The 26873-nt window shown below is 41.5% G+C and overlaps 1 protein-coding gene across 5 annotated transcripts in view; it reads left to right on the plus strand.

Annotated features, from left to right (window-relative positions):
• Window positions 1–26873, plus strand: part of NFATC2 (nuclear factor of activated T cells 2) — a 135299-nt gene that overhangs the window by 96150 nt on the left and 12276 nt on the right. The window contains exon 10 of one of the 5 annotated variants that reach the window (XM_073309386.2): window positions 23610–23697. The exons of the other annotated variants lie outside the window; for them this stretch is intronic. Coding sequence (XP_073165487.1) covers window positions 23610–23653 — 44 coding nt within the window. The 3' untranslated portion in view covers window positions 23654–23697. The remainder of the gene's footprint in view (window positions 1–23609; window positions 23698–26873) is intronic. 5 annotated transcript variants of the gene reach the window in all.

Here is a 26873-nt window from a genome sequence, read left to right on the forward strand (position 1 = left end):
GGGTTCTGCCACACACCACAGTAATTGTCGCCCAAATGAGATTTTTATTCTGATTATTGACACTTCAGGATGATTCTACTTATCTTTGTTCAGCATGACACAAAAGTGTCACCAGATGCTTAGGAAATTATTCTATTGCATGCTTCCGCCCACTCTGAGAAAGTTACCAGGCCTTACAGGGTCCCCAGGACTCGTCCAGGAGTTGAAGTGTGCATCTCTTGTTTTCTCTCTTACTAATAATGAACCAGGTTGTATCGTTAGCCACAGGCTTCCACTGGGCGTCCAATGCAAAGCAGCCCTCCTTCGGGAGATGCTGTGGGAGGGAGCGTATCTCAAGAAAACACAGTGCTTCCTGGAGCACCCGCATAGTGCAGCCGCTGTACCACCCACTGGACGGGACTGCAACCGTGGTGCTAGCCCATACTGTGGCTGCATCTGACCCCAGACATTTTGTACGTTCAGAGCATCAGGACTCACCGATGGCGGGGCAAATGGGGAGGCTTCTTGCACTTCTCCAATGCAGGCTTGGGCCTGCTGTGCTCCTGTGCAAGGCCCTGGCTGTGTTTCAGGGCAAGAAGCAGTATTTAGGGAAGGTGAGGATTATATCTATATGGGAGGAAAGAAGAGGAAGGACTTGCAGTTAGTTGCAGGGCACAGGGCTGCTCTAATTTATTCCAGCTGGAGCAGTCTTCATTGGACCTTTCTTGTGGGCCAGAATTATCACAGCTCACTGAGCTCCAGCTCTGCCCTCTCCAGCCCCCTCTGCTGCGGGTAAAGGAGCACGTGGCCTAAAGCCAGCGATGTCAGCTTTATGTCAGCTGGGGATTCCCCCGCACAAGGGGAACCTTAGCTGCATGATTAAGGCAGCTTAAAGTCCCCTTCACGCTACTGCAGTAGCACAGAAAACTTACCTGGGGCCAAGGATCCAGCCCTTTGACTGGATTCAGTGAAGCTATCTCTCTGAGTCACACTGTTTCTTTCAACTTCAGGCTGCACAGAACATGGTCTCCTATGCTTACGTTACAGTTTTAGCTCTCTCTTTTCCCACCTATGAGTGTTGGACAAGATCACAAAGGAGCCTATAGTTGAGGGAGAAAAATGCCTTTTTCTCTTTCTATTTTCTCGCATTATAGAAGGTAGTGAATTTGTATTTTGTAGGGCTGTGGTTTGAGTAGAGAAAACATTTGCATCAAAAAAGCCACTTTCTGTTTATGATTAGAACTACTTTTCATAGAAGGTGTGGTCACAGATTCAGTGGACTCCGAGTAGAGCCTGTACATTCTCCAAACAATTTCACCTGGATTAAAGCAAATCTATGCATTAGCCAATCTGATGCTGGTCCTATAGCTCTTACTACTGAGCATTATCCACTTGGTCTCAGTTGAGGTCACTATTCTATGTTTTGGTTCCACTGCACCCCATATATTTTATTAATTATTATTATTATTATTACTTATTCTGCTTATTCAGAGCAGAAAGATGGTCCCTGCCTTCAAGAGCTTAATATCTATTAAAAAGAGGTGGAAAGAACATAACAATGGGAGGCAGGACTCCTGCATTCTATTCTCAACTCTGCCAGGGACATGAAAAAGTCAAGTCACCTAACCACTCTGGGCTTTGGTGTACCCTTATGTAAAAATGTATCCTAATAGTTATCCTACCTCACAGGAGGTGTTGGGAGGCCAAGTTGATGCATGTTAGTAAAATGCACAAGAATCCTTGGGGAAAAGGTGGCATTTACTTGGCTAAGTGCCAGGTATTATTATTGTCATGGTTGGCTCACACCTGATTTTTCACAGGCCTCTTGAAACAAAACAAGACCACAAAAGCCCAAGCATTTTTTCACATGTGTACGAACCCCAGAAACTCCAATTCTAAACATTTTTGGCACTCAAGGCAATATTACAATTAAAAATAGTAAATATTTTTATTGTATTCAAGTAACCTTTGCATAAGTAGCCTGACATCCTCTCTGCATATGTAAAAATGAAGATGTTTCCCTAGCAGCATTCCTGAGTAGCTATCCAAAAAAACCAAACCAAAATAAAACAACAAACAAAAAACACGCCATACATCCAAAATCAGCTGTGGAGGAAGGAAAAAAATGAACCAAGTGATTAAAAGCATAGTTCCACTAGCATCCCTTTGTTCTTGAGTTCAGGAATCTTTAATTGGTGCAGCACAATGCCCACAGGCAAGTTTCTGACAAAGCATTTCCTGTTCAGAAGAACATGCAAAGTCCATTAAGAGAGCACGCAGACTGTGGAGAACGGATAGTCACGTAGGGGTATATATACGCTCACTGTGTTTGTGGGTAGGGCCTCTCAGACAACTGGTGCACCAAGACAAGAAAACATCCCATCTACTTGCTGGTGGAAGACAAGCTTGTTTGGAGACTAAACCAGTTGACGATTATCAGCACCAAGGAGTCAGCTTCCAGATGGCATGAAACAACTTTCGATTGTAATTTTGAAATCCTGGAAAACAATAACTTGAAAAAGGAATGTGTTCATGCATTTGGGAACTGAAAGCTTCTAAACCACAATAAAAGTCCATTCCCAGACTTGTTGTTCACTTACTTTACACTCATTGCATTCCATAGACAGTCTGAATCATGGGCAGCAGACAGCTCCTATAAAGAAGACCATAGGAACATCATTAGATGTCCATCTGCTGGAAGACACTTGCCAAAATAGGCCATATATTTACTTTTACTTGCTCAATTCACACAGAACTTTTAAATTAAAGGGATAACCACAGTACTTGTCACGTCTGGGACACCTTTCACTCTAGGGAGAGACACACTAATGAATTATGCCTTACACTACTAGCTAGGGAGGCAGGTGAGTGTTATTGTCTGCATGACACAGATTGGTAAACTGAGACACACAGTGGTTACGTGACTTGCCCAAGCTCATACAGGAAGTCACTGGCAAAAGTGAAAATAGAACAAGGAGTGCTAATTCCCAATTCTCTGTGTGATCCACTAGACTGTACCACGTGTCAGCGTGTAAAGCGTGTAAACATAATGTTAAAATATATCAAAAGTTTTCCTCCTCCCTAATAGCTCATTATATGCAGAGGGGCTGCTAGGTTGCTTGTGCAAAGATTATTTTAATTAAATCAAAATCTTTACTATTTTTAACTGAAATATTTCCCCAAAGGCCAAATTTATAAAAGGCATGATAAAAATCTGTGTGCATGACCATGCCTGCAGTTACTGTAAGTGCACATGCAAAGCAGGTAAATGTATGAACAAATTGCTGCTTGGGTGAACTACATCACTGTACACAGCACCCAGACAGTGCTCTCTGTACCGGGCCCATATAGTGCCCCCTTCACCATGTAAGCCCTGGGAAAGGGGCTGTGAAGCTTGGTCTACACTTTTAGAAGTTTTACCACCTGGTTATGTTGATTAGGGGTGTGTGATTTCTTTTGCTGACATTGCTATTAAGCCCTAGATGCAGTTATATTGGTATAAAAGTGCTTGTATCTGCATAGTTTATGTCTGTTCAGGGAAACCAGATAAGCTATGTTGGTAGAAATACTTTTATACCAATATAATTGTGTCTACACTAGGATGTCTCTGCTGGTTTAACTATACCAGCATAGCTAAACTGCCAACACCTTTAAGTGTAAACGACGCCTAAGAGATGCACAGGGGTAATTTCTCCCTAGGTGCCTCACTAGCTATTTATGCACACACCACCTCTGATGGTCACATTGGCAATAATCACATGAGCTTTGCACATGTTTCTTAGCTAAGGACCCAAATCTCTGCCTTTTGAAAAAATTGATCCTAATGGCCATGTACTTCTGACAAGGCTAATGCAATCCACTGGCTGTAATTGTGTGGCGGATTTGTCCTTTTTCTTATGACCCCAGCACATGAGTCTTTCATGTATGTCATTGTTCTGCGAGTACATCCAGTTCTCACTCCCTTGTAATCAGTACCTTCATTTTCGTGTTAACGTAACCAAATAATCAGTATCCAAGGCCTTATGCATAGCGCAACTGTATTGCCAGCTCTTGCAATTTTATTGTGAGTTCGGCAATATTTCATGTTTTTCCAGGACCCAGTGCCTGGAGTCAGAATATCAGCTTTTATTTGTTTGTTTGTTTGTTTGTTTTAAGTAAGTTTCAAGCCTTTGTAGTTGTGGAACAAAACTTGGAAACATGAACCGCAAAGGTTCAGAAACCGAGAGGCAAATAAAAACAACCCCAACTGTATTTCTTTTAAAATTGCATGATTTGTAGCCAATCTCATGATCATTTGGGGCATGATCGTTCATTCTTAACACATTGGAAAGATGGGCCTTTTCAAATACAAATGAAGCCTTATGGATGAGGCATTTAAAATATAGTTTTCTTCCACCTGGTCATCATAATTTGTCTCACATAAAAACTTTTTTTTACTGACCACTGTGCTTTTAAAAAAAGAAAACTGGTGATGAATCATCTGAATTTTCCATCCATTTGCAAGTCAGTTTTCTTAAGAAAGCTCTCAAGGGTGAGAGCCCTTTTTCTGTCCATAGCAGAAGCTGCTATGAGCTTACTCTCACAGACTGTTTTATAGGACCGCTTACTCACCAGTTCCAACACACTTTTATGCTCTAATTTCAATGCTGTATGTTTCTAGAGAAACTTTAAAATCAGACTGGACAAGTATTCTAGAAGAAACACTGTAGGGACAATTTTGCATTGATGACCTGAAAGGTCTTTTACATCTTTGGCTTCAGTGATTTGAAAAAGCAAGCAGCACATCTTGGGCCAACCCAGCAGCAGTCAGAGATGGGGGAGAAAATGACTGAACATCCTTACCCTGCTGATTTACATCTCAGTAATTTGTATCAGGCTGCTGACTTTCATACTCCTTGTTTCTCATTTTATAATATATTATTTTTAAGGTTAACAAAGAAGAAATAAGGGGAAGGTAACAGGTAACCTAAAATAGATAAATCACAGTGATGAGTCAGAATCAAAAGTCCAAACTCCAGTTTTGCAAGTGTTTGAAATCTGGGTAAATCCAGATGCAAATTTCACAGGTGGGGTCACAACCAACCCCCCCCCCCAATACATCTTTGGGGCATTCAAAATCAAAAACAAATTCTGGTGTGTGTGCCCGCCTCTAATACACATACTATAGTCTCTCTGGTACATAAGAATGGCCATACTGGGTCAGACCAAAGGTCCATCTAGCCCAGTATCCTGTCTTCTGACAGTGGCCAATGCCAGGTGCCCCAGAGGGAATGAACAGAACAGGCAATCGTCAAGTGATCCATCCCCTATCACCCATTCCCACCTTCTGGCAAACAGAGGCTAGGGACACCATCCCTGCCCATTCTGGCTAATGGTTCATTTCTGATCCCTGTTATAGTCTTAGCCACATTAAGTCTGTGGTCTCTGTGCTGTGTCTTCCAGAGATCAGATAGAAATAACTTTTGTTATCCCTGGCCTTGGGATAAAGTAAAGTGGTGGTCTACTTTAGTCGTACAAGGGACATCTCCTTAGCTGGTATAAATCAGCATAGCTCCACTGAAGTCTCTCCTAGGAATTTCACTAGCAATGTAGTGCTATGCTAATGTACACTGAGCTTCTGACCGAATAGTCTCCATATCACAGGAGGAAAGCTCTAAGCCAACCAGTCCGCTAAGCTATGGCCCAGTACGGACTTTTAATTTTGAAACTCCACGCCAGTTTGAAAGCATGGGCCAAATTCTATCTTCAGCTACATACACACAATTCCTATGGGGCAAAATCCTGGCTGAATTGAAGTTGATGAACGCATTGTCATTGACTTCAACACATCCAGGATTTCACCCATGCATGTTAAAGGGTGCTGTATGTTTGCAGTTGAGGGCAGAATTTGCCCTTATATGTGTTCACCGTTATACTAGCAGACTGCCTCAAAGTAAAATGCAAAGATTTGTAGTTTGCTGTCTCCACCAACCCATGTGCACATTTGCCTTTGTGCACACTTGTATATGCACTTTGAAGCACAGACAATAGTATACACACGTGATTTTCACATGCCAATTCTACTAGAGCAAATTAGCAGCTATTAGTGGTTCAAAGTGCACACGATTTGCATGAATGAAAAATTGTGCATGCACCAGGGAAGACTGGGTTGAGGCCCTACTGAAAAATCCAAATTACTTGAAAGTTAATTGTACATCTGTGACAACCTAAACCCATGTATAATGCTTATCTTTGAATTAGTCCTGAATTAGCATGAAGACTCATGAACTTTGCATTTAATATGCACAAATTAATTTGGACCAGAGAAAGAAAAGCAATGAAATAGGGGGAGTATAAACTTGTAATCACGCCCTCTGATCATCGGTACCAGCGTAATCTAGTCAAAGGTCCCCAAAGTGTGGTTAGGTTTGGGTTTTTGGTTTTTTTAATGATAAAATGACTTCATCATCCATGAATGAATTGAATCGAATGTAGGACAAATAGTGAGACATATGAATAACTCTTATGACATTTGCAATGTCTCGATCTGTGCTGGTTTATTTAGGTGGTATCTAAGCTTCTTTTGAAAGAGCGAGCATGACTAACTGAAGGGGAGACACTCCAGAAGGATGAGCCAGGAGCCAGTGGTGGAAGAGTTATGGCATTCAAAACCTTCTTGGGTTAAATATCTGGTCATTATGAGCAATAATAGCACTGGTTATTTCACAAGAACTCCACTTGCCTGGGCAGCCTTTACCAGACTCACTAGCCACAGTGGTACAGGCCCACTGGAAAGGAAGCTGTCTGGTGCCCCAAATGTCTCATTTTAAATAGCACCAAATAATGCCTAGGGCTAGTTCTGTGCATTTGTAGCCATTTGACCTAAGTAACATCCTCAGCATTTGCCTTTGTACCCAATCTGCCCATAGATGTTGTATTAACACCTTCATTTCCAGGTAGCCATCAAAATGGTTAGTTGTGTGAGCAATTAACTTTTCAGAGGCACGCAGCTGTCATTTATAATAGCAAGGGTTGCCGCACAAAAAAGCAAGTGTTACTAAAAGGCACCCATATTTGAAAATTTAGTCCAGTATTTGTGTAAGTAAATAATTATCAGACTAGAACATGTTCCCATGTGACATTGGAGACTCTCCAGGCAGTTCTTTTGAAATGAAATAGTTATAGAAATAATGTTATGCATTAGCCCTATCCATTCCAGACACAGGTGAGACTGCAAAGTAGGGGGTAAGAAAATTGGCTTGGCTAAAATAAGAAGTGATCTGATTCCTCACTCAGATACAGGCTAAATCAGAAAATAAATATAGGATAATATAGGAGGTTTCCTTTGTTTTTTAAGTTTTGTTAATTCCTTCCTCCCCCCGCCTCCCAGTGCATCTATACTTTCTGGGGGTGGATGTGCCATGTTATCACCAGAGTACCTGTCTCCTGATATTACCATCCTGACCACCAGGCATATCTGACCAGCTGTCACACAAGACTGCTTGGTCTTATGAAATGCCCCGCTCAGTGCTGGATATGCTAGAGGTCTCCCCCCAAGGGAAAACTCAAAAGCTTAATTACTTATTTTGTTAAAGGAAACTTCCTGTAATGTTTGCAGTATTGTTTTGTTTGTTTTGTCTGTTTTTTTTTAAAAAAAGTAATCCTATCAGACTTAATATTTATATTCCTGCAAAACAGTTAGAGAGGGTGGTGTTAAAATAAGAACCTATCCAAAGGCTCCCATTCTCCATTATAGTCTGTCATTTTTAGAGTAAGCTATACTCTAGTTCTTTTATCCCTGTTAAATTCTACAACACTTTTCAATAAGATCTGGATAGTTCAAATATGTATTCAGATTTCTCTGAATTGAATTTCTGAACTAGAATTAGGGGCTAGCCATATAGTTGAGATCAAGACCTAGAGTTTCCCAAAACTCTGGGGCCGAAACCCTCAAAGTTATTTAGCCTCCTAACTTACATTGATTTCAGCAGAAGTTAGGAATCTAAATACCTTTGAGGGTCTGGGCCTGGTGGTTCAAGTCGTTTCTTTCGGCTTCCCCATTTTGTCTGACACTTAGGAAAACATCTTGGCTATTTAAAACCTTTGAGGAACGTGACTCTCTCAGCTAAAATGCTCAAGGAGGGTTTCCCCTGTGTGTTACCTTCCACTACACTTCTTATCCTCGCGTGCATTCAGAGAAAGTACCTCAGCTCAGCAGTGCAAATAATCAAGTCTTTAATCGCAACTAGGCCTTAATAATTTCTAGCATTTCAACAATATTGTGGTGAGTAAAGTGAGACATTCGTTTCCTTTATGTACGCAATGAGAGATACATGCAGTAGAAGGCTGGTTTATTACAGGAAATGTATGTTGCCGCACACAGACACATTGCACACAGGCTGGCTTGGTTTAATTGGGATGATCTGAGGCCACGGAATTGGAGTGCTCAACCAAGGAAAACATCTCCTCTCAGCCCTTGCAGCAGAGTTAACTCGTCTTTCCTCTGTATTTAGACTAAAAGATTGCAAGAGGCTTTTAAAAAGCCGAATGTTACAGTTTGCTGAAAGGCAGATGCACCAGTTATCTGGGGAGTCCCTGTCTGTGGCACCTAGACAAAAATGACTTGGCAGGCCAAAAAGCCAGGAAATTAATTTTCTTGTCTTCAGAACACAGTGCGCGCCATAGTGCCTGGATAGATTGAATTTGTTATGATAGCAAAACAAGTTCTATGGAAACCATTGTGAAACCTTGGAGGGAAGCTGCCCAGGAGGCTTGGGGAAAGCCGTTTTTGTTTGTTGTGCTTGGCATCACTTTGCTCTGGACGAATATGCTTTAATTTTGTGGGGGGACCCAAGAGAGCATTCCTCTTTTTCCATACCAAAAAGCCTGCCAAGCTGGCATTAACGTCCTCCTCTTTCCAGCTGCTCCTTTCCAAACACACTGTGCCTCCTAAAGATAGTCTTCACAGTGGCTGGGACTGGTGGAAAACATGAAGCCTGCATGGATTAGCAAAGGAATTCATTTGGGCTGACAAACTGGGTTTCCCTCTATAAACAGCAGTAGTGTTTTCATCTACTGGACTGCACAGCAAACTTCACATCCCCTTTCTCCTCCTCCCCCTATATGCCTGCCCAGAGTTCAGCTGTGGTAAAAGGCACACTACAAGGTTCTACTTCTGGGGGATGTAAAACAACATGAAATCAATGAGGCATTTTTAACCATCCCTGTCCTCAAAGGGTTGGGGGGTTTTCACTTTGGTAAATAGAGGATGGGGCTTTTTAGTTATTTTTGATTCCGGGTAAAAGGGAAATAAAATACCTCCTTTTATCACTAGTTTAGGGACCTTATAAGCATCCTGCACCATATACTTCTATAATTACTTTTTTCCCCCAACAGATGTCCTGCAAAAGCATCGTAAACTAAACTCAGGGCTAACAGGATTTATGTTCAGCCAGGATGTTCTGCTTCTCTGCTTTGTATAATACCTCAGGAGGGTTTTTGTGTAACCACTTTACCTTGTATTTTTCTGTATGTGTGGTCGCTAGATCTCTATTGTCTCTTTTACTCACAACCAGCACGTGATTATACATTGCAGCAACCCAAGAGCATAGGGTGAAAATGAGTCCCTGAAAATGAAATATCCCTGGTTCCAGGTACTTGGTATTGGTTTTACAAAATAGGTGCTGGTTTTTGTAAACCAGCAATCTAACCCAGTGCAAGTGACAGCAGACTGGCTAAACAGCTATGCACCTTAAAGCTCTCCAACCAGACTTGTCATATGTTCTCATCCTCTCTTCCCCACAAAGCTAGTGAGCCCACCATCGCATGAGTTCCCCACTTCCAATTGCCAAAGCCCTTCTGTGAATACTTCCTTGACACCGCACCTAAAATCATCCCCTGCCCTGCCGCACCCTGCTGCAGCTGGGACTCTGATCCATTCATTTAACTTTCTCAATATACGTGTATCTCCAAGTGCTGATCCACTGCTGCTCAGCATTGGTTGTATGTAGAAACATGTAAGTGCCAGTGAGGCGATCAAATCCCTTACAAAAAGAAAAGGAGTACTTGTGGCACCTTAGAGACTTAGAGAAAGGTGCCACAAGTTACTCCTTTTCTTTTTGCGAAGACAGACTAACACGGCTGTTACTCTAAATCCCTTACAGTCATTCTCTGTATTAACACTGCAATTCAATATAAAGGATCGATAGTGTGTACAATCATGGCACTTAAGCATGCAAAGTAGGAGTGCAAATGCACTTACCATTGTGTGTGTAAAAATCAGGGTATATGAGTTCAGCTACTAGATGGGCGAAATCACAAAAGGAATGAAGTCCTTGTCTAGTTTTAGGTTCCTGTACCTACTTACTGGACAATGTGGAAAATCCCACCATATTTTCTATGGCCTGTGATGTCATTACTCTGTTGCCAGGGTACTTTGCCATTTCATTAATACTTCATAGTTGTATTATGATAGTACCCACATTATGCTGCCCTTTATAACTGTCCCTGCCCTTTAACAAAAATTTGGGCTGGGGTTGACGATGGTTGTGGTTGGGAGTGTGTCCCCCACAAGATTTTACAAACTGGGCAGTGAGCACATCCTACCTAGAACTGCCTCACCTATCAATGTCTTTATTTTACCCTGAAAATGATGCTTATAAACAAGGTGGCATCCCCTATGCTGGTCAGGGTCCCCTTTCTCATAGAATTTGGAGACAGAAAAGACCTTCTACATCATCCAGTCCATCCTCTAGACTCTAATGTACAATTTTTTCCTTCAGTACATTGTCTAGTGTTTTGTCCAGTCTTGTTTTTTAAGTCAGTTTTTGAAGGGAAAGAAGCAATGCAGGCTAAGAGAGTCTTAACAGAAGAATGTAGCAAGGCAGAACACAGGATTTCACAGGCTGTTGCTTTAAGTACAGCCATTGGCTGCCTAGGATTTTGCAGCTGGAGGCAGCCATGCTGAACCACAGAGGAAAACAAAGCCCAGCAGATTTCCAAAATATCAACAGCTGGATGCAAATGACATTTCAGAATTAAAAAAAAGAAAAAGAAAATAAAAAGAACTCTCTCACCCGCTTCTGACGCTGCCCCCACACAGTGACACCCCAGGTCGCTTTGGGCACTTGATAAACAACCTGGAGATTGTTATAGCTAACATTTATGGGTGTGGAAATATATCCACCAATAATGTTTGCACTGTAACTTTTGCACGAAAATAGACATTTGGGGGCGGGAAGGGATGGGAGTCGATGTCCCCAAGAACTGGTGCTGACAGCAAGTGGAGCCTTCCATAGGCAGGTCAGCGATTCAGAGGCAGACCAGGTGCAGCAGTGACCAGCAGTCATTACCAACTGATGACCTTATATCCTTTAAAAAGTGGTGATTTACATCAAAAATAAAGACTGAGCTATTATTATTGTTGATTACAGTAGTGCCTGTGGACCAGCCGAGAATGGGACCCCATTGTGCTGTACAAACAGAATAGGAGACAGCCCTTGTCCCAGAGAATCTAACTAAAGCTGACTGGCAGCCTTGCTGAGAGGCTGATCATTGAATTAGCCACAGAGATGGGCCTACTCTCTCACTCCTGAAGCCAGGAGACTCGCAGTGCAATAAGGGGAAAGCCTTCATTGCTGTTGCCCACTCTAGCTCCAGTTCAGCACAGCATTTATGCACATACTGCAAGCTGTTCTTCATCAAAACACATAAGCGTATGCGTATCATGAAGACAGCAGGACTTAAGCACACACTTAAGGACTTTACTGAATAGGGATGAAGCGCTGAATCAGGGCCTTACTGGAGTCAGTCTCTAGAGGCTTCAGTCTGGCACCTTTCCCCAGCAAAGAATCCCCTTCATTTTTATTCCTTTTACATTTAGCATTTTTGTCCCTCCTGAATCTTTTCTCTCCATGGCTGGGCACCTTCTTGTTTTCTTGCTGCTGGCCCACATGACCAAGAAGGTAATTCCATCCCAGAGGCTTCTTACTACTGGCTGCAAATAGATGCCAGGAAAGCATGCTATACTGTAGAATACCATTTGAGCCTGCATCCAGCTGCTGACAAATGCCTAAGTGTGTGGTGCGTTATACAGCCAAGTCACCTGCAATCACACAAATTATGGGAGTGTGGTAATTAGAATTTACAGCTGTTCTTTTGATTGATTTTGGCGTTCTTCCCCAGACAGCTGGCTCGGGGTCCTTCCCCTCTGCACTTAGCCATGGGCTATGGAAACCGGCAGTAGTCACCTATCAGACCAATTTCCATAGTACAGGCCCAAGTCCTCAAGAAAAAACTGACATGTTCTGGTCATGCCTTGCCACATCACAAAGCAGCACTTCCCCATTGTGAGAACTGCATTATCACGACACAACGCTGCAACATTACATCAATAGCCTTCATCAAAATGATGTTGCATTGAAACCATGAGGAGGCAACATCACCTCACGACTAATTAGCCGGGTCTGTATACCTGCTCTTATTATTGCCAACCCGTCACCCTTCAACCCTCTGTTTAATCCACGGTTTGTAATGACTCTTGCCAATTGTTAGAGTAGCACTTCCATTGTTGTTGTGTATTGAATAATGTGTTTGTCTGATAGATTATACAGAGCAAGAGATATAGTATGAGCCAGACTTTGAAAAACTTTGAGGGCCTGATCCAGATACGTGCCTATCTCCCAGTGGGAGCTGAAATGATTTAGGCACCTAAACTCCATTTGATTGCTGGGCATGTCACTGATTTCAATGGTAGTTAAGTGCCTAAATACTTTTGAGGATCTGGGCCTTAGTACCTGGCAGACGGCACTCAGAAACTTGCAGTATCATACCCCATGGGTGCTAATTTGTGCTTCTCATATGTGTTCATAATTACTACAACAGCATGTGCAAACTAGGTGATTGGAAATAACTACATTTGCAGTTATATGCAGTTGCCGGATTTTCTCATATAGCTGTGGACTGGGTGCACATATTAAGCATGAAATTGCATAGCTATAATTTTGCAAAATCTGTCCCAATGTGCACAATGGATATTTGTTTACAAAAGAACTCAGAAGTTGGGCAATCCTAATTGGTGACTAATATCTGTTAGGGGGGGGGGGGGAGCCACATGCTTCTGAGCCTCGGAGTATCAATTTATATGAACAGAAACAACATTCCTTTACAAACACAAAACATTTATTAAATTGGTTCATTTATTTATTTAGTCATTGAGAAAAAGATGAAGATCCAAAATGTTACTAATGTGTTGTTGAAGTGGGTGTATTTGTCTCTTGAGTATTTACACCAGGAAGAAATTTAGACTTGTTGGTTTGGAAAGGAATCTTGCTATCCCCATAAGGGCACTTTGAAAGGGCAATGGTGATTTGGTATGGTCTCAGGATTCACTATGAATGTTTTTTATAGTTCTGTCTTCATTTAGTTCCCCACTCTACAAAACAAACATTATTCCCATCTAAGCAGCCTTCCCTGCAGAAATACAGTCGACTGGAACAAATTATTAAACAATCAATTTGTAAGCACCGAGGGGATAATAGGGTGATAAGTAATACCCAGCATGGATTTGTCAAGAACAAATCATGCCAAACCAACCTAATTTCCTTTTTTGACAGGGTTACTGGCCTAGTGGATAGAGCGGAAGCAGTAGACGTGACTTATCTTGATTTTAGTAAAAAGAAAAGGAATACTTGTGGCACCTTAGAGACTAACAAATTTATTTGAGCATAAGCTTTCGTGAGAACAGCTCACTTCATTGGATGCATGCAGTGGAAAATACAGTGGGGAGATTTTATATACACAGAGAACATGAAACAATGGGTGTTACCCAGACGTTCTGGTTAAACTTGGATTTAAACTTGGAGGGTGGTCAGTTTGGATGAGCTATTGCCAGCAGGAGAGTGAGTTTGTGTGTGTGTGTGTGTGTCCCCGGAAAAAAGGGGGGTGGTGAGAAAGCCTGGATTTGTGCTGGAAATGGCCCACCTTGATTACCATGCACATTGTAGGGAGAGTGGTCACTTTGGATGAGCTATTACCTGCAGGAGAGTGAGTTTGTGTGTGTATGGGAGCGGGGGGGTGAGAAAACCTGGATTTGTGCTGGAAATGGCCCACCTTGATGATCACTTTAGTTAAGCTATTACCAGCAGGACAGTGGGGTGGGAGGAGGTATTGTTTCATAATCTCTGTGTGTATATAATGTCTGCTGCAGTTTCCACGGTATGCATCCGATGAAGTGAGCTGTAGCTCAAGAAGCTCATGCTCAAATAAATTGGTTAGTCTCTAAGGTGCCACAAGTACTCCTTTTCTTTTTGCGAATACAGACTAACATGGCTGTTACTCTGAAACCATACACACTGTAACAAGAATGATCAGGTAAGGTGAGCTATTACCAGCAGGAGAGGAGAAAAAAACCCCAACCTTTTGTAGTGATAATCAAGGTGGGCCATTTCCAGCAGTTGACAAGAACATCTGAGGAACAGTAGTGGGGAGAAATAAACATTGGGAAAATAGTTTTACTTTGTGTAATGACACATCCACTCCCAGTCTTTATTCAAGCCTAATGTAATGGTGTCCAGTTTGCTAATTAATTCCAATTCAGCAGTCTCTCGTTGGAGTCTGTTTTTGAAGTTTTTTTTGTTGAAGAATTGCAACTTTTAGGTCTGTAATCGAGTGACCAGAGAGATTGAAGTGTTCTCCGACTGGTTTTTGAATGTTATAATTCTTGACGTCTGATTTGTGTCCATTTATTTTTTTACGTAGAGACTGTCCTGTTTAGCCAATGTACATGGCAGAGGGGCATTGCTGGCACATGATGGCATATATCACATTGGTAGATGTGCAGGTGAACGAGCCTCTGATAGTGTGGCTGATGTGATTAGGCCCCATGATGGTGTCCCCTGAATAGATATATGGACACAGTTGGCAATAGGCTTTGTTGCAAGGATAGGTTCCTGGGTTAGTGTTTTTGTTGTGTGGTGTGTGGTTGCTGGTGAGTATTTGCTTCAGGTTGGGGGGCTGTCTGTAAGCAAGGCCTGGCCTGTCTCCCAAGATCTGTGAGAGTGATGGGTCGTCCTTCAGGATAGGTTGTAGATCCTTGATGATGCGCTGGAGAGGTTTTAGTTGGGGTCTGCAGGTGATGGCTAGTGGCGTTCTGTTATTTTCTTTGATTTTAGTAAAGCTTTTGTCACTGGCCCACGTGACATTCTCATAAGCAAACTAGGGAAATGTGGAATTACTATAAAATGGGTGCACAACTGTTTGAAAACCCATACTCAAAGAATAGTTATCAGTGGTTCCCTGTCAAACTGGGAGATCACATCTAGTGTAGTACCATAGGAGTTTGCCCTGGGTTTGGTACAATTCAGTACTTTCCTCAGTGCCTTGAATAAAGGAGTGGAGAGAATGCTTATAAACAGGGACATCATTTGTGAGCATTTAGAACATTACATGTGATTATATTTTATCTGGCAAATTCTGGGGGTGGGGGAAGAGGACAAAAAATGGAGCCTATAGACCTATGAAAAGTGGGGAGGGGACAAACTAATGTTGGGAGGAACTGCCCCCCACCACCACCACCTTGCCCATAGTAAATGATGATCCTGCTTATAAAATCTGAGGATGACAGCAAGATGGGAGAGGTTGCAAGCACTTTGAAGGATAGGATTAGAATTCAAAATGATCTTGACAAATTAGAGAATTGGTCTGAAATCAACAAGATGAAATTCAATAAAGACAAGTGCACAGTGCTTCACTTAGGAAGGAAAAATTAACTGCATCAATACAAAAAATGCGAATAACTGCTAGGTAGGAAAGGAGGACTTGTGGCACCTTAAAGACTAATCAATTTATTTGAGCATAAGCTTTCGTGAGCTACAGCTCACTTCATCGGATGCAATACTGCACAAAAGGGTCTGGGGTTATAGTGGACCACAAACTGAATATGAGCCAACAATGTGGAGTTGCAAAAACGGATAATATCTTTCTAGAGTGTATTAACAGTAGTGTCGTATGTATAGCATGGCAGGTAATTGTTCCATTCTAATCAGCACTGCTGAAGCCTGAGCTGGAGTACTGTATCCCGTTTGGGGCACCACACTTTAAGAAAGATGTGGACAAATTGTTGAGAGGAACAAAAATGATAAAAGGTTTAGAAAATCCAGCCTATGAGGAAAGGTTAAAAAACTGGATATGTTTAGTGTTGAGAAAAGAAGTATGAGGGGAGAACCTGATAACAGATCAGGAATTCCCCATCATTGGAGGTTTTTAAGGACATGTTGGACAAACATCAGTCAAGGCATACTTGGTCCTGCATCAGCATGGGAGGATGGACTTGATGACCTTTTGGGTCCCTTCCAGCCCTACACCTCTCTGATTCTATGACTATACTTATAATAGACAATTGTCTTTGGATGTACTCCATTCTCCAGTGAGATCACGCCAGACATTAGCAAGTGCTTTGATTTTAGAGAGGAGGGTGTTTTATTACTATAGAGTTCGAAAACCTGTTCTAGTTGGGTTGAAACTCACCCAGAATCATAGCCAGAGATGGGTAATGTGCTTCTTGTAAAAACAAACAAAAACACAAATATATTCAATACAAGTTACAAATGCAGGGTCATAGGCTGGCCATGTATGCAAGTGTATAGACCTGTAGATTGTCATACAGTTGACAATTACTGGACGCTTCTTAAACCATGCCCCTGAGATTCTATGATGAATACAGCTTTATTGGTCTTGCCTGTACTACATGGGTATATACATAGCACAAAGTCTTGTACAGTTGTATAATTTGGAATGGCTCATTAAAACCTGAGACAGATTCTCTGGGGCAGTCTCTTCTTTAATTGTTCCAAAGTCTTGACCTAGAATCTGGAGGGGATGTCCCCAAAGCATTGGGCCCAGATTTTTAAAATAGTCTCAGGGCCCCATTGGTTTAAATTATTGCTATTATTATGAGGTTGGGAATTACCCAACCTTATAACCCTTAATCCCGCCTTCAAAAATAAAATGATCTATCTGCTACTGTACAATGAAGAGTTCAATGTAGTTTCTGGTAATTGGCACCTTTTTTTCTTACTTAAAACAAAAGTTTTCTCACTAGCACAATTTACTCATACTGAAAGTTTTGACTCTTTGGATGATGGATATAAAGTTTTCTTATCATCTCAGACTATTTGCTGGTAAAAGGTTTCAGACCTTATTTAGATGAAATGCAAATACAGATGTAGTGCTGGTTTCCTGTAGTCTTTAGTTTTTTTCTTGAAATTACAGTGTCGTTTGGTGGGTTTTAGCAAGCTTCTGCAATAAATAGATCTTCTGGGCATGTCATATATTCTAATACCTGCACATGCACTGGACATGGTATCTTCACAACAAGGTTCTATTATGGATCATAACTCTCGTCCTAATATTAGTAGCCCAAAGCTCAAAATGTTCATCTTTTGGAGGGCGTGTAATGGGAGTGGGATATATACACAAGAACAGATTTTATTCAGTTTAAGACTGAGATTTTCAATAGACCCTAAGGAAGTTAAGTGCCTTAACAGTAGGGCTTCTTACAGAATAAAGGATGACTCAGCATGGGTAAGGGTGGCAGAATGTGGCCCAGTAATTAGTTATGTGACTAAATTGAAATCACCAGAAACGCTTTGGTGCTTTCGGGCTGGGAGGGGACAGGACAGATCAGGTTATTGCCTGTACATCTATTTTAAAAAAACTATCTAAAAATAATGGTTTTGTTTCCCAGCCAATGAAATATATGTTCTAATAATTTGTTTGTGGCAGAAAAGTTAATAAGTAACAGCACTTAGAAGACATAAGCAGTGGATGAACATGAACATGCAGTAGCTAGCTTTTTTGATTCCTATACCATAATTATTTTCAGCCAAAAGTGCCCTTTTCCCAGTCCATTTTTCATTCTCGTTTTTAAAATGCTTCATTAAATGGCTACTATCACCTCCTCCCAGAGAGGTTAAGTCTAGGACTGTATGAAACTGCAGAATGACAAGTGAACAACAGTAGGTTAGTATGTGTGCTTTTCCTCCCAGTTCTTGCTATTTTAGAGGTATTGTGGTAACTGCTGGGACTTGCCTTAGTACTTAAGACAAGAGGTGTACATTACAGTAGCAAAAATCATAGAATCATAGAATATCAGGGTTGGAAGAGACCTCAGGAGGTCATCTAGTCCAACCCCCTGCTCAAAGCAGGACCAATCCCCAAAATTGCCCCAAATCCCTAAATGGCCCCTTCAAGGATTGAACTCACAACCCTGGGTTTAGCAGGCCAATGCTCAAACCACTGAGCTATCCCTCCCCCTCTGAGCTATCCCTCCCCCCTAAATCCATTTTGGTTTTGCTGTTTTGAATTTAAAAGTAAGATTTGTTAATAGCGAACAGCACATCTTATCTCAGCATTTATTTAACAAGCTGATAGGGCTCAACATATCCACTCATAGACAAGTGTAAGCATGATTCACCACTGCATTACTCCAGTTTACACCAGTGCAATAGGGTTACATCAGCCTAAAATAGGAGCGACCAAGCCCTGGTCTACACCAGGCGGGGGATCGATCTAAGTTACGCAACTTCAGCTACGTGACTAACGTAGCTGAAGTCGACATGCTTAGATCGACTCACCGTGGTGTCTCCACCGCGGTGAGTCGACTACTGCCACTCCCCCGTCGACTCCGCCTGCGCCTCTTGTGGCGATGGAGTACAGGAGTCGACGGGAGAGCGCTTGGGGGTCGATGACACAATAAATCGATCCCCGCTGGATTGATCGCTGCCCGCTGATCTGGTGGGTAGTGTAGACATACCAGTGGAGACTCCTGTCCTGTGTTTATGTCCCTTCTTTGGCTTCAGTCCGTTTGCTGGAAGTAAACACTTGTGTATTGCTTTAACCATCCATTCTGGTTTAAGGAAATCAACTACCTCCCCCACTTCTATATAAGTTTGTACATATTTATTCAATGAGCAAGTGTAGGTACTTGGACTATTTCACTTGATCTCATCACAAGTTAACTAAAACTAAACTCCATTTTAATCTCTTCTCAGTAACTTACTACTATCAATCACAGAGAGCCAGTTGCATGACTCAAACACATATCCGTCTCTTACAATTTCAGCTAAAACACCCTGGCATCAAATAATTGCACAATGAAAGTTATATCTAAATATATGCAAACAGAAATAAAGTTTTTAAAAAAACTTTGGTATTAGCTAATACAAATCAAATCCGCAAGGAGGTGCTGGACTTCCACATCACACCAAATCCAATTCAGGTGTCCACTGGCAGTATATATATTTTTGAAGTCACAATTTACACTTCCAGAACTCCCACATGATGATTTCGAATCACTTTCCAGTCCATCATGTAGGTCTTCCTAACTTATATAAAGATTGAACAGACAAACAATCAAGCACTATAAGTGGAATATTTAGGCTCCTCATTCTTTGCATGATTGTCTAGAGCAGTGGTTCTCAAAGCCAGTCCGCTGCTTGTTCAGGGAAAGCCCCTGGTGCGCCAGACTGGTTTGTTTACTTGCCATGTCCACAGGTTCGGCTGATCGCAGCTCCCACTGGCCACAGTTTGCCATTCCAGGAAAATGGGGGCTCCGGGAAGTGGCGTGGGCCAAGGACGTGCTGGCCACCCTTCCCGCAGGCCCCATTGGCCTGAAACGGCGAACTGTGGCCAGTGGGAGCCGCGATCGGCCAAACCTGCAGACGCGGCAGGTAAACAAACCAGTCTGGCGCTCCAGGGACTTTCCCTGAACAAGCGGCGGACCGGCTTTGAGAACCACTGGTCTAGAGGTTTGATGTGATTAAGGAGTCTTGCTCCTTAATTATACAGGGCCTGATTGTGGTATAGAGCCTTACTCACACTGATTAGTACCTCACTCCACTGAGTCATGGATTGGAACACCAATGACTGTATTTGGTACCATACTGAATGTCTGTGGTCTACCCAAGCTTGAGTACATGCAGTGCTGTAGACCACTCAGAAGGGTGCTAGGAAAGGGTGCTTGACAAAGCCCTGGCTGGGATGATTTAGTTGGGGATTGGTCCGGCTTTGAGCAGGGGGGTTGGACTAGATGACCTCCTGAGGTCCCTTCCAACCCTGATATTCTATGATTCTATGAAAGACCTGTAGAGTTGAATATTCCCTGTGACTGGCATGGCATGCTGATCCACCCCATCCCCTGATGATTGAGAGTCATAAATTCAGCCCCCATATGATAGTTTTCTGGGCATTAGAGGGATAGAGTCTCCAAATCAGATCAAGATACCTCCAGCAACAATATGTTAATACCTAATGGCTTGTAGAAAAGGAGGGAAAGTACATGAAAGTTTTGCATGAAAGTGCACTTTCTTGATTTCCAGCTGACGCAAATTCTTCCTCCAGCTCAATGTGTAGGCAGAGTTTGTGCCTATCTTAGAATCTTCTTATGAGAAACCAATGATAAAATACTGTAATCCATCAAGCAAACAGGAAATCACACTTCTGAAACAAAAATTGCTTTGCAATTGCAAATCAACAAACCTTCCCTTGCTGAGAAAAGTTAAGTGACAAGTTAATGTGTGCGTCCTAGAAACACTGCAGTACCAGTTATTCCCAGTTCATGGAGAAGCAGTCTAGAATCCTTAATTCATTGGCATCCAGTGGGCTTAAAAAGGGAAAACATTTAAATAACTGAAACCACCACAGATAACCCTTTATTATCATTTAAAACTCTTAACATCTCACTCTTCATAATGTGATATTTGCTATCTTTTCCCAGCGGAGACTTCGGACTTTATAAATAACACCTCTCCCCCATTTGCTGTTTGTACTTGAGATTTCAGTCCTCTTATTGTGGGATCTTAATAAACTGGTTTCCACAGAATTAAACAACCAGGTTAACTGTGTGAAAGCCCTCTGGCCACAAAAGTGTAATGACTTAACCAGTGACTTACAAACTCAGGTGTGACTTATTACTAATTTACAAGGCTGTAACTATTTGCCTGATGTGAAGCATGGCAAAACAGTAAAGGAATCCAACAACTATGCAAGCAGTTATAGGAATGGAGTCTGGGGCCAGTGCAAGTTTCAAATTAGCTATGCTCTGGCAAACAGCTCCATTTTTTTCTCTCTTTATACATTCATTTTTTCCTTACTTCATTGAGAAGAAAATGCCTTTAAGGACCACTTTCCTGGCCCAGACTGTTTGCTGTTTATGATAGTATTCTGCACTTCTGGGTAGTAACTTTTGTCTGAGGATCTCAAAGATGAGTAAATGCAGAGATAGAGCTGTTAAGGTCCAAGTTTTCAAACATATTACCTAATCTGAGTTGCCTCAATTTTTGGATGTCCAAACTGAAACATCTAAGGCCTGATTCTCAGAGGTACTGAGCACTAATAACTTGATTGAAGTTTATGCAAACTGCCCTGAGTACTTCAAGGTGGACATCTGAAGACTTAGGCACTTAGGGCCAGATTCGCAAATGTATTTAGATGCTTAAAGATGGAGAGAGGTGGCTCCAGGAGTTAGGCATCTAACCTGCATAGGCAATTCTGACAACCCCATTAGGTGCTAATCTGCATCTTTAGGCACCTCAGTACCTTTGAAAATCAGACCCTTAGTGGACACTTCAGAGAATGCTGGTCTCTGTGACTGGGCCAAAGCTACATGACAAGTTAGTGGCAAAGCTGAGAACCAAGCGTAGGCATGCTAGCAGCTAGTCTTGTGCTCTAACCACAAGGTAACACTTCTTAGTGACACATTTAAGGGTGAATTTTTATAAACGAGTGATGCCCAGCTTCCCTGTCAGGAGGGACATTGACAATAATAGAACTATGCAAAATCCACTCTGGATTTCTAGGGTCCTAATAATCAGCAATGTGAACAACTTACTGATCTGTCTAGAATTTTCCCTCAATACTTGTGATGCATTCTGCACACAGGAGATTTTGGGTTTGAAAGGAACAGACATTTTTTCACTCTTCTCTCACAGACCTGCCCAGCTTCCCTGTTAATAATTCTGGGTACAGTAGCACAATATCCATTTTCTCTTCTTTGTTCCTTACTTTGCAAGTAGCCCTATTGAAGTATGATAACTAGAGGGTATTCAAAACATTCTGGACCAAATCCAGGTCCCCTGAACTCGATGAGAGTTTTGATATTAATCTAGGTGAAGCCAAGCTTTAGCCACAAGTGCAAATATTACTTCATTGCAGTGCAATGTATTTAGATTCTGTTTTCCATCAGCTTTCTAGATGATATGTGAGATTCTTGGAAAGATCTTGTTGGTTGGATGGGTTTTGTGTCCATTTAAACTGGCATAAAGTTTGGGCATGGAGGCAGAATTACCATTTACTTTTAAATATCTATCTTGTTTCAAGAGTTTGCTTAATTAAATGACATTAACAACCTAGCTTGTTATGTGAGGGATGGTGGGAGAGTGAGGAAACACACAGCTAATGGGGAGGAGAAGGAGGAATGGGTCCAGGTGGGGTTCAAACTTATTCTTTAAACTAGGGAGTTGAATTTTGTAACAGATGAATACATTAGGAGTAATTCAATGAGTCTGAGCTGAGTACCTCTTTCTAGATCCCAGAATGTATCTTTCATTCTGTTATTTACAAAACTAGTAAGTTCCCCTGTTTTTTTACCAGTGTAGCTTGCTGGGGCTTGGCTCCTTCCTTCTGATATATCTGAGTCTGTACCTTAGGAAGTTGATGTGCTCACATGTTCAAAGGATAGTTTTCCAAGACAGAGGGTATAACATATTTCATATACTGAATGGTAGGATCAAGCACATAATATGTGGCTGCACCATCTTAGGGAGCCAAATAAAATATTTCTCTTCTATATATAGCCAACTGAAATCCAACTGCAAAGACATTTCTGAATCTCAAAATTAGATTATTCTTGAAAGAGCATTTTTATTCCTTTAATACTATGATGATTTTTTTTAATCTCTGCACTGTGTTTAAATAGGAGCCAAAGGCTTTCACAATGAATTTAAAAGAAATCTAAAGAGATCTGACAGATAAAAAGAAACTGACTATAAAGTATGGCCATTTTATGAGAAAAAAGTTTCACCTCCTTTGTGGTTGAAACAAAGATGTAACTTTCAGAATTTCTTTGCACATAACTTTCCTGTTCTTCGTAGATAATGCAAAAATCTAATGCATTTACATGGCCATCATGTAATCTAAAAGAGGCTGAGATTAGATTTGGCATATTTGTATCATGTTTCATTTGGGCCACTAAGATGATAATTATATGGAATTACTGTAAAAGGCAGTGACTAGTCTTTGACCTGGCTTATAAGACACATGGAGCTCCTGTGCCTCAGAAATATCAGATCAAATTATTGGCACTTCTCGTACAGTTTGAATCAAGGTCATTTAGCAGAATAATTTTTAATATTCATTTTTAGATAATATTATCAGTTAGGAAATGCAAAAAACCCCAGTAAAATAGAGTGCTGGATCTGAGGCAACAAAAGGTCAGCGGTTAAGTTCTGCCTTGTGTATTGTGTATGCCGAAATGTCCGTTTAATAAACCAAGACACACTATGAAAGAGTAGCCGATAACTGTAACATTTGGCCTTATGAAATAGGCTGAAGGTTAAAATTTTTTTCTCAAAAATGGTTTTGCAAATCTTTTTCAGAGCTGATAGATACACACCTTAGCTGGATACAAAACATTATATGAAACAGAATGACTGTGATCTTTGATCCAAGCAATCAAAGTAAAAGGTAATTGATATTTTTCTGCCTTTTCTCCAGCTGTGTGTTTTCTTAACCTTATACTTATTTTAAAAAAAAAATTAAAAATTCTGCCACTTTTAATTTGGCGTAAAAGCTTTTAAATCTTTTTTTAAAATTCCTCTTGCTTCCATTTTATATACCTTGTAGATTTCCTGAAATATCTGGGGCTTGGTGGGCAGGGAAGAGGCATTGGATTGTGCATGCTCTGTGTATAAGAATATTGACATTTACATTTGGTGGCTACTCTGTGTCATTAGAACCCCCAGTTCGCCTGGGTGTATCAAACTGTGTTCCTAGCAAACATGTCACTCTACAACTGTGAGGAAAGATCGTCCTCCCCACTCCTCACTGTGGGTCTCTTTTATGCAGTCAGTTCCTTAAGGCATAGTCTGCACTTGTTTCACATGCAGAACCACTGGCAATGTCTACGAATAAGCAGGATTTCTTAACTGCAGCACAGAGAAGAGAGGGGAATTTATCCTGCAATGCAGATTAGTTTCATCTCCTTTAGTGAGAATTTTGGGCCAGATCCTGCAGACCTCACTGTCACAGGACTCCACCTGGGCAAGAAAGTCCTCTCACTTGCCCTGGTTTTATGGTGGCCTGGCTGTAGTGATGTGACTAAGAATTACTTCTGATTTATGCAGCCACAAGGACCTGACTCAATGCTCACCATGGCCAGTGAGAGTATTTTCTTTGATTTCAATGATCATTGGGTAGGGTCCTAAGTGAGAAGAGAATCAAGCTCACTTTAAGTGGCTACACATCCACTTAAATCAAGTCTGACTTTGGCCCACTGCTTAGAATGGAGCATTGCTTGATTGAGAACTCCATGACCCCTTTTTAAAAAAAATCTTTGCCTGGATATTTCATTTGCTGGCTCAAGCTTTTAAATTTATTTATCAAGAGGGGGTTTGATTTTTTTAAATGTATTTATTTATTAAAACTGACTTTATCATGTGCATGTAAACTTGGGATCTTGCATCGTCAGCCCATGACATTAGTAATAACAGTCCTTTTACTGTGAGGATGTTAACCAGCAAAAATACAATAGCAGTCCTTGTACTATTGCTGGTTAACATCCTCACAGTAAAAGTGCTAGCAAGAATCCTTTAAGGCTTCTACTGTTTTTAACTGGCAAGTCTCGAATGTATACATGAGTACTACAGTTCCCACTAACTTCCCTGCTGCAATGAGTTAGGCAGGGTGTTTTCTATCATTAACACCCCCCCCCCCTTTTTAAGGGATTTATTACTCATCTGTTAAAAGTTGCTCTGAGCAAAAGCCTGGCACAGTAGAGTTTTGCAAGTCAGAGTTTTGACCCTGTTGTGTTTGTCTTGTAAAGAGCTACTTTACTACAAATTTACATGCAGCCTTTTTGCAATAATACAGATTTAAACTGAAAAGTCAAGGGGACATTCAATTCTGGACCCTTTTTCTAGTGGTGTAGCCATCTGTAATTTAAACCCCTCCACAATGACTCCAGTGGAGCTATGCCAGGTTACACCAGCTGAGGATCTACCTTGTGTAATGTGGACTTGACCTTTTGTAAAGCAACAAAAATAGACACCTGAACTGAGGGTTGAAAAGAATTCAGATCTCTCATATGGATTTTGACTCTTTGGGTTTTATCTGTCTAGGCTCATAAAGGCCACAGTAAAATAGCTCGTCACAAACATTAATGAATTTATCCCCACACCCCCCCCCCATTAGGCAGGTGAGCTGAGGCACAGAGAGTTTAAGTGACTTGCCCAAGGTCATGCAGGATGTCTGTGGTGAGCTGCCAGCAGCACCCAGGTCTTGTCTAGATTCCCCCAACTACAAGCCCTTCCTATGCATTATGGATCCATAATGTCAAAGTCAGAGTGGATGGAATCCACCCCCGGCACAGAGACCAAATAAACAAGCTTGTGCAGGGAGACGATGCAGCACATGAAGAGGCAGAATCCGTTCCTCAAGAAGGGCACCAGCCACCACTGTGACCGCAGCACAATCCCTTAACGTAGGTGTTTGTGACCACTGAATCGGTACTGTTGCTAGTATAGTCCCCAACACCTCTCCATGCTGACCTATGTGGGCTGGGCAGATGATTTGACATCCCTGTGTCTGCCAGTCCGCTCACTCCCCATACAGCAGAACTACCTGTTTCACTGGGCTGGTGAATGCAGGAGTGTTGAGAGGGGATAGGGGGAGTGGCTTGGTTGCTATTACACTGGGAGAATTTCACCCACTGTACACTAATACCTCCCATTGTTCAGGCAGATTATGCACAACATACCACACTTTGCTGCATCTTTACAGAGTCCAAGGATTGTATATCAGGGCTGCAACACATTCAGAGTTACAGTCTTTTCAATGGTTTATTGTGTTTTTTTATGTATATTACCTTAAAAATTAAAAATATGATTTAAAAAAAGTCAAAGGCCAAATTCTCAAAGGGCTTTTTTTTTTTTTGCGTGTACAGTTTGTATTTATAGTGAATCATGCACTTGCAAATCAGACTTCTTGTGCCTGTAACAATCCAAGTTACATGCTCAAGCAGGTCACTGAAGATGCCAGCACTTCAATTCATGCCCATAATCCAAGTGAAGAGCAAAATTACCAGTGCAAATTGCACTCACAAAATGACAACCATCCTATTGAAAATGTGGCTCAGTATTTGTGCATGACACAGCCAACATTTGCATGTGCCAAATGGGAATCTAATAGAAAAGCGACTGTCTCACTTTGCTCAGGTGCTTATTTGCATGTGCAAATATGGGGGAGAAGGCATTGTTGCAGTCATGGTTTTGAAGGCCCTTGGAAAACTGGACAGTAAAGTACTAACTCTAACCCAAAGTAATGCAGACTGCAGTAATGCATGATGTTTGAGCTATACTGTTGCTTGTAGCTATTGCAGGGAACTCCAAGTATTATTTTCATGTATTCCATATTAAATGGAGTCACACACAAGGATAAGCTGCAGTAGGAATTCTAGCCTGAGAATTTCCCTGTTCTGTTCAGCTGACATCAGATATTATTTAAATGTTCATTCTTTATTAGTTAATTTTCATAATGTTTGCTTATGTCCTCATAATGTGGCTTGTCCTGTTTTAGCAGCTCTTCTGGCTTCTCATGAAAACATAGGCGACAGTACACGACAAAGCAGGCACACAACAGGCACC

This window comes from Lepidochelys kempii, chromosome 13, assembly GCF_965140285.1.
Source record: "Lepidochelys kempii isolate rLepKem1 chromosome 13, rLepKem1.hap1, whole genome shotgun sequence".
Lineage (NCBI taxonomy): Eukaryota > Metazoa > Chordata > Testudines > Cheloniidae > Lepidochelys > Lepidochelys kempii.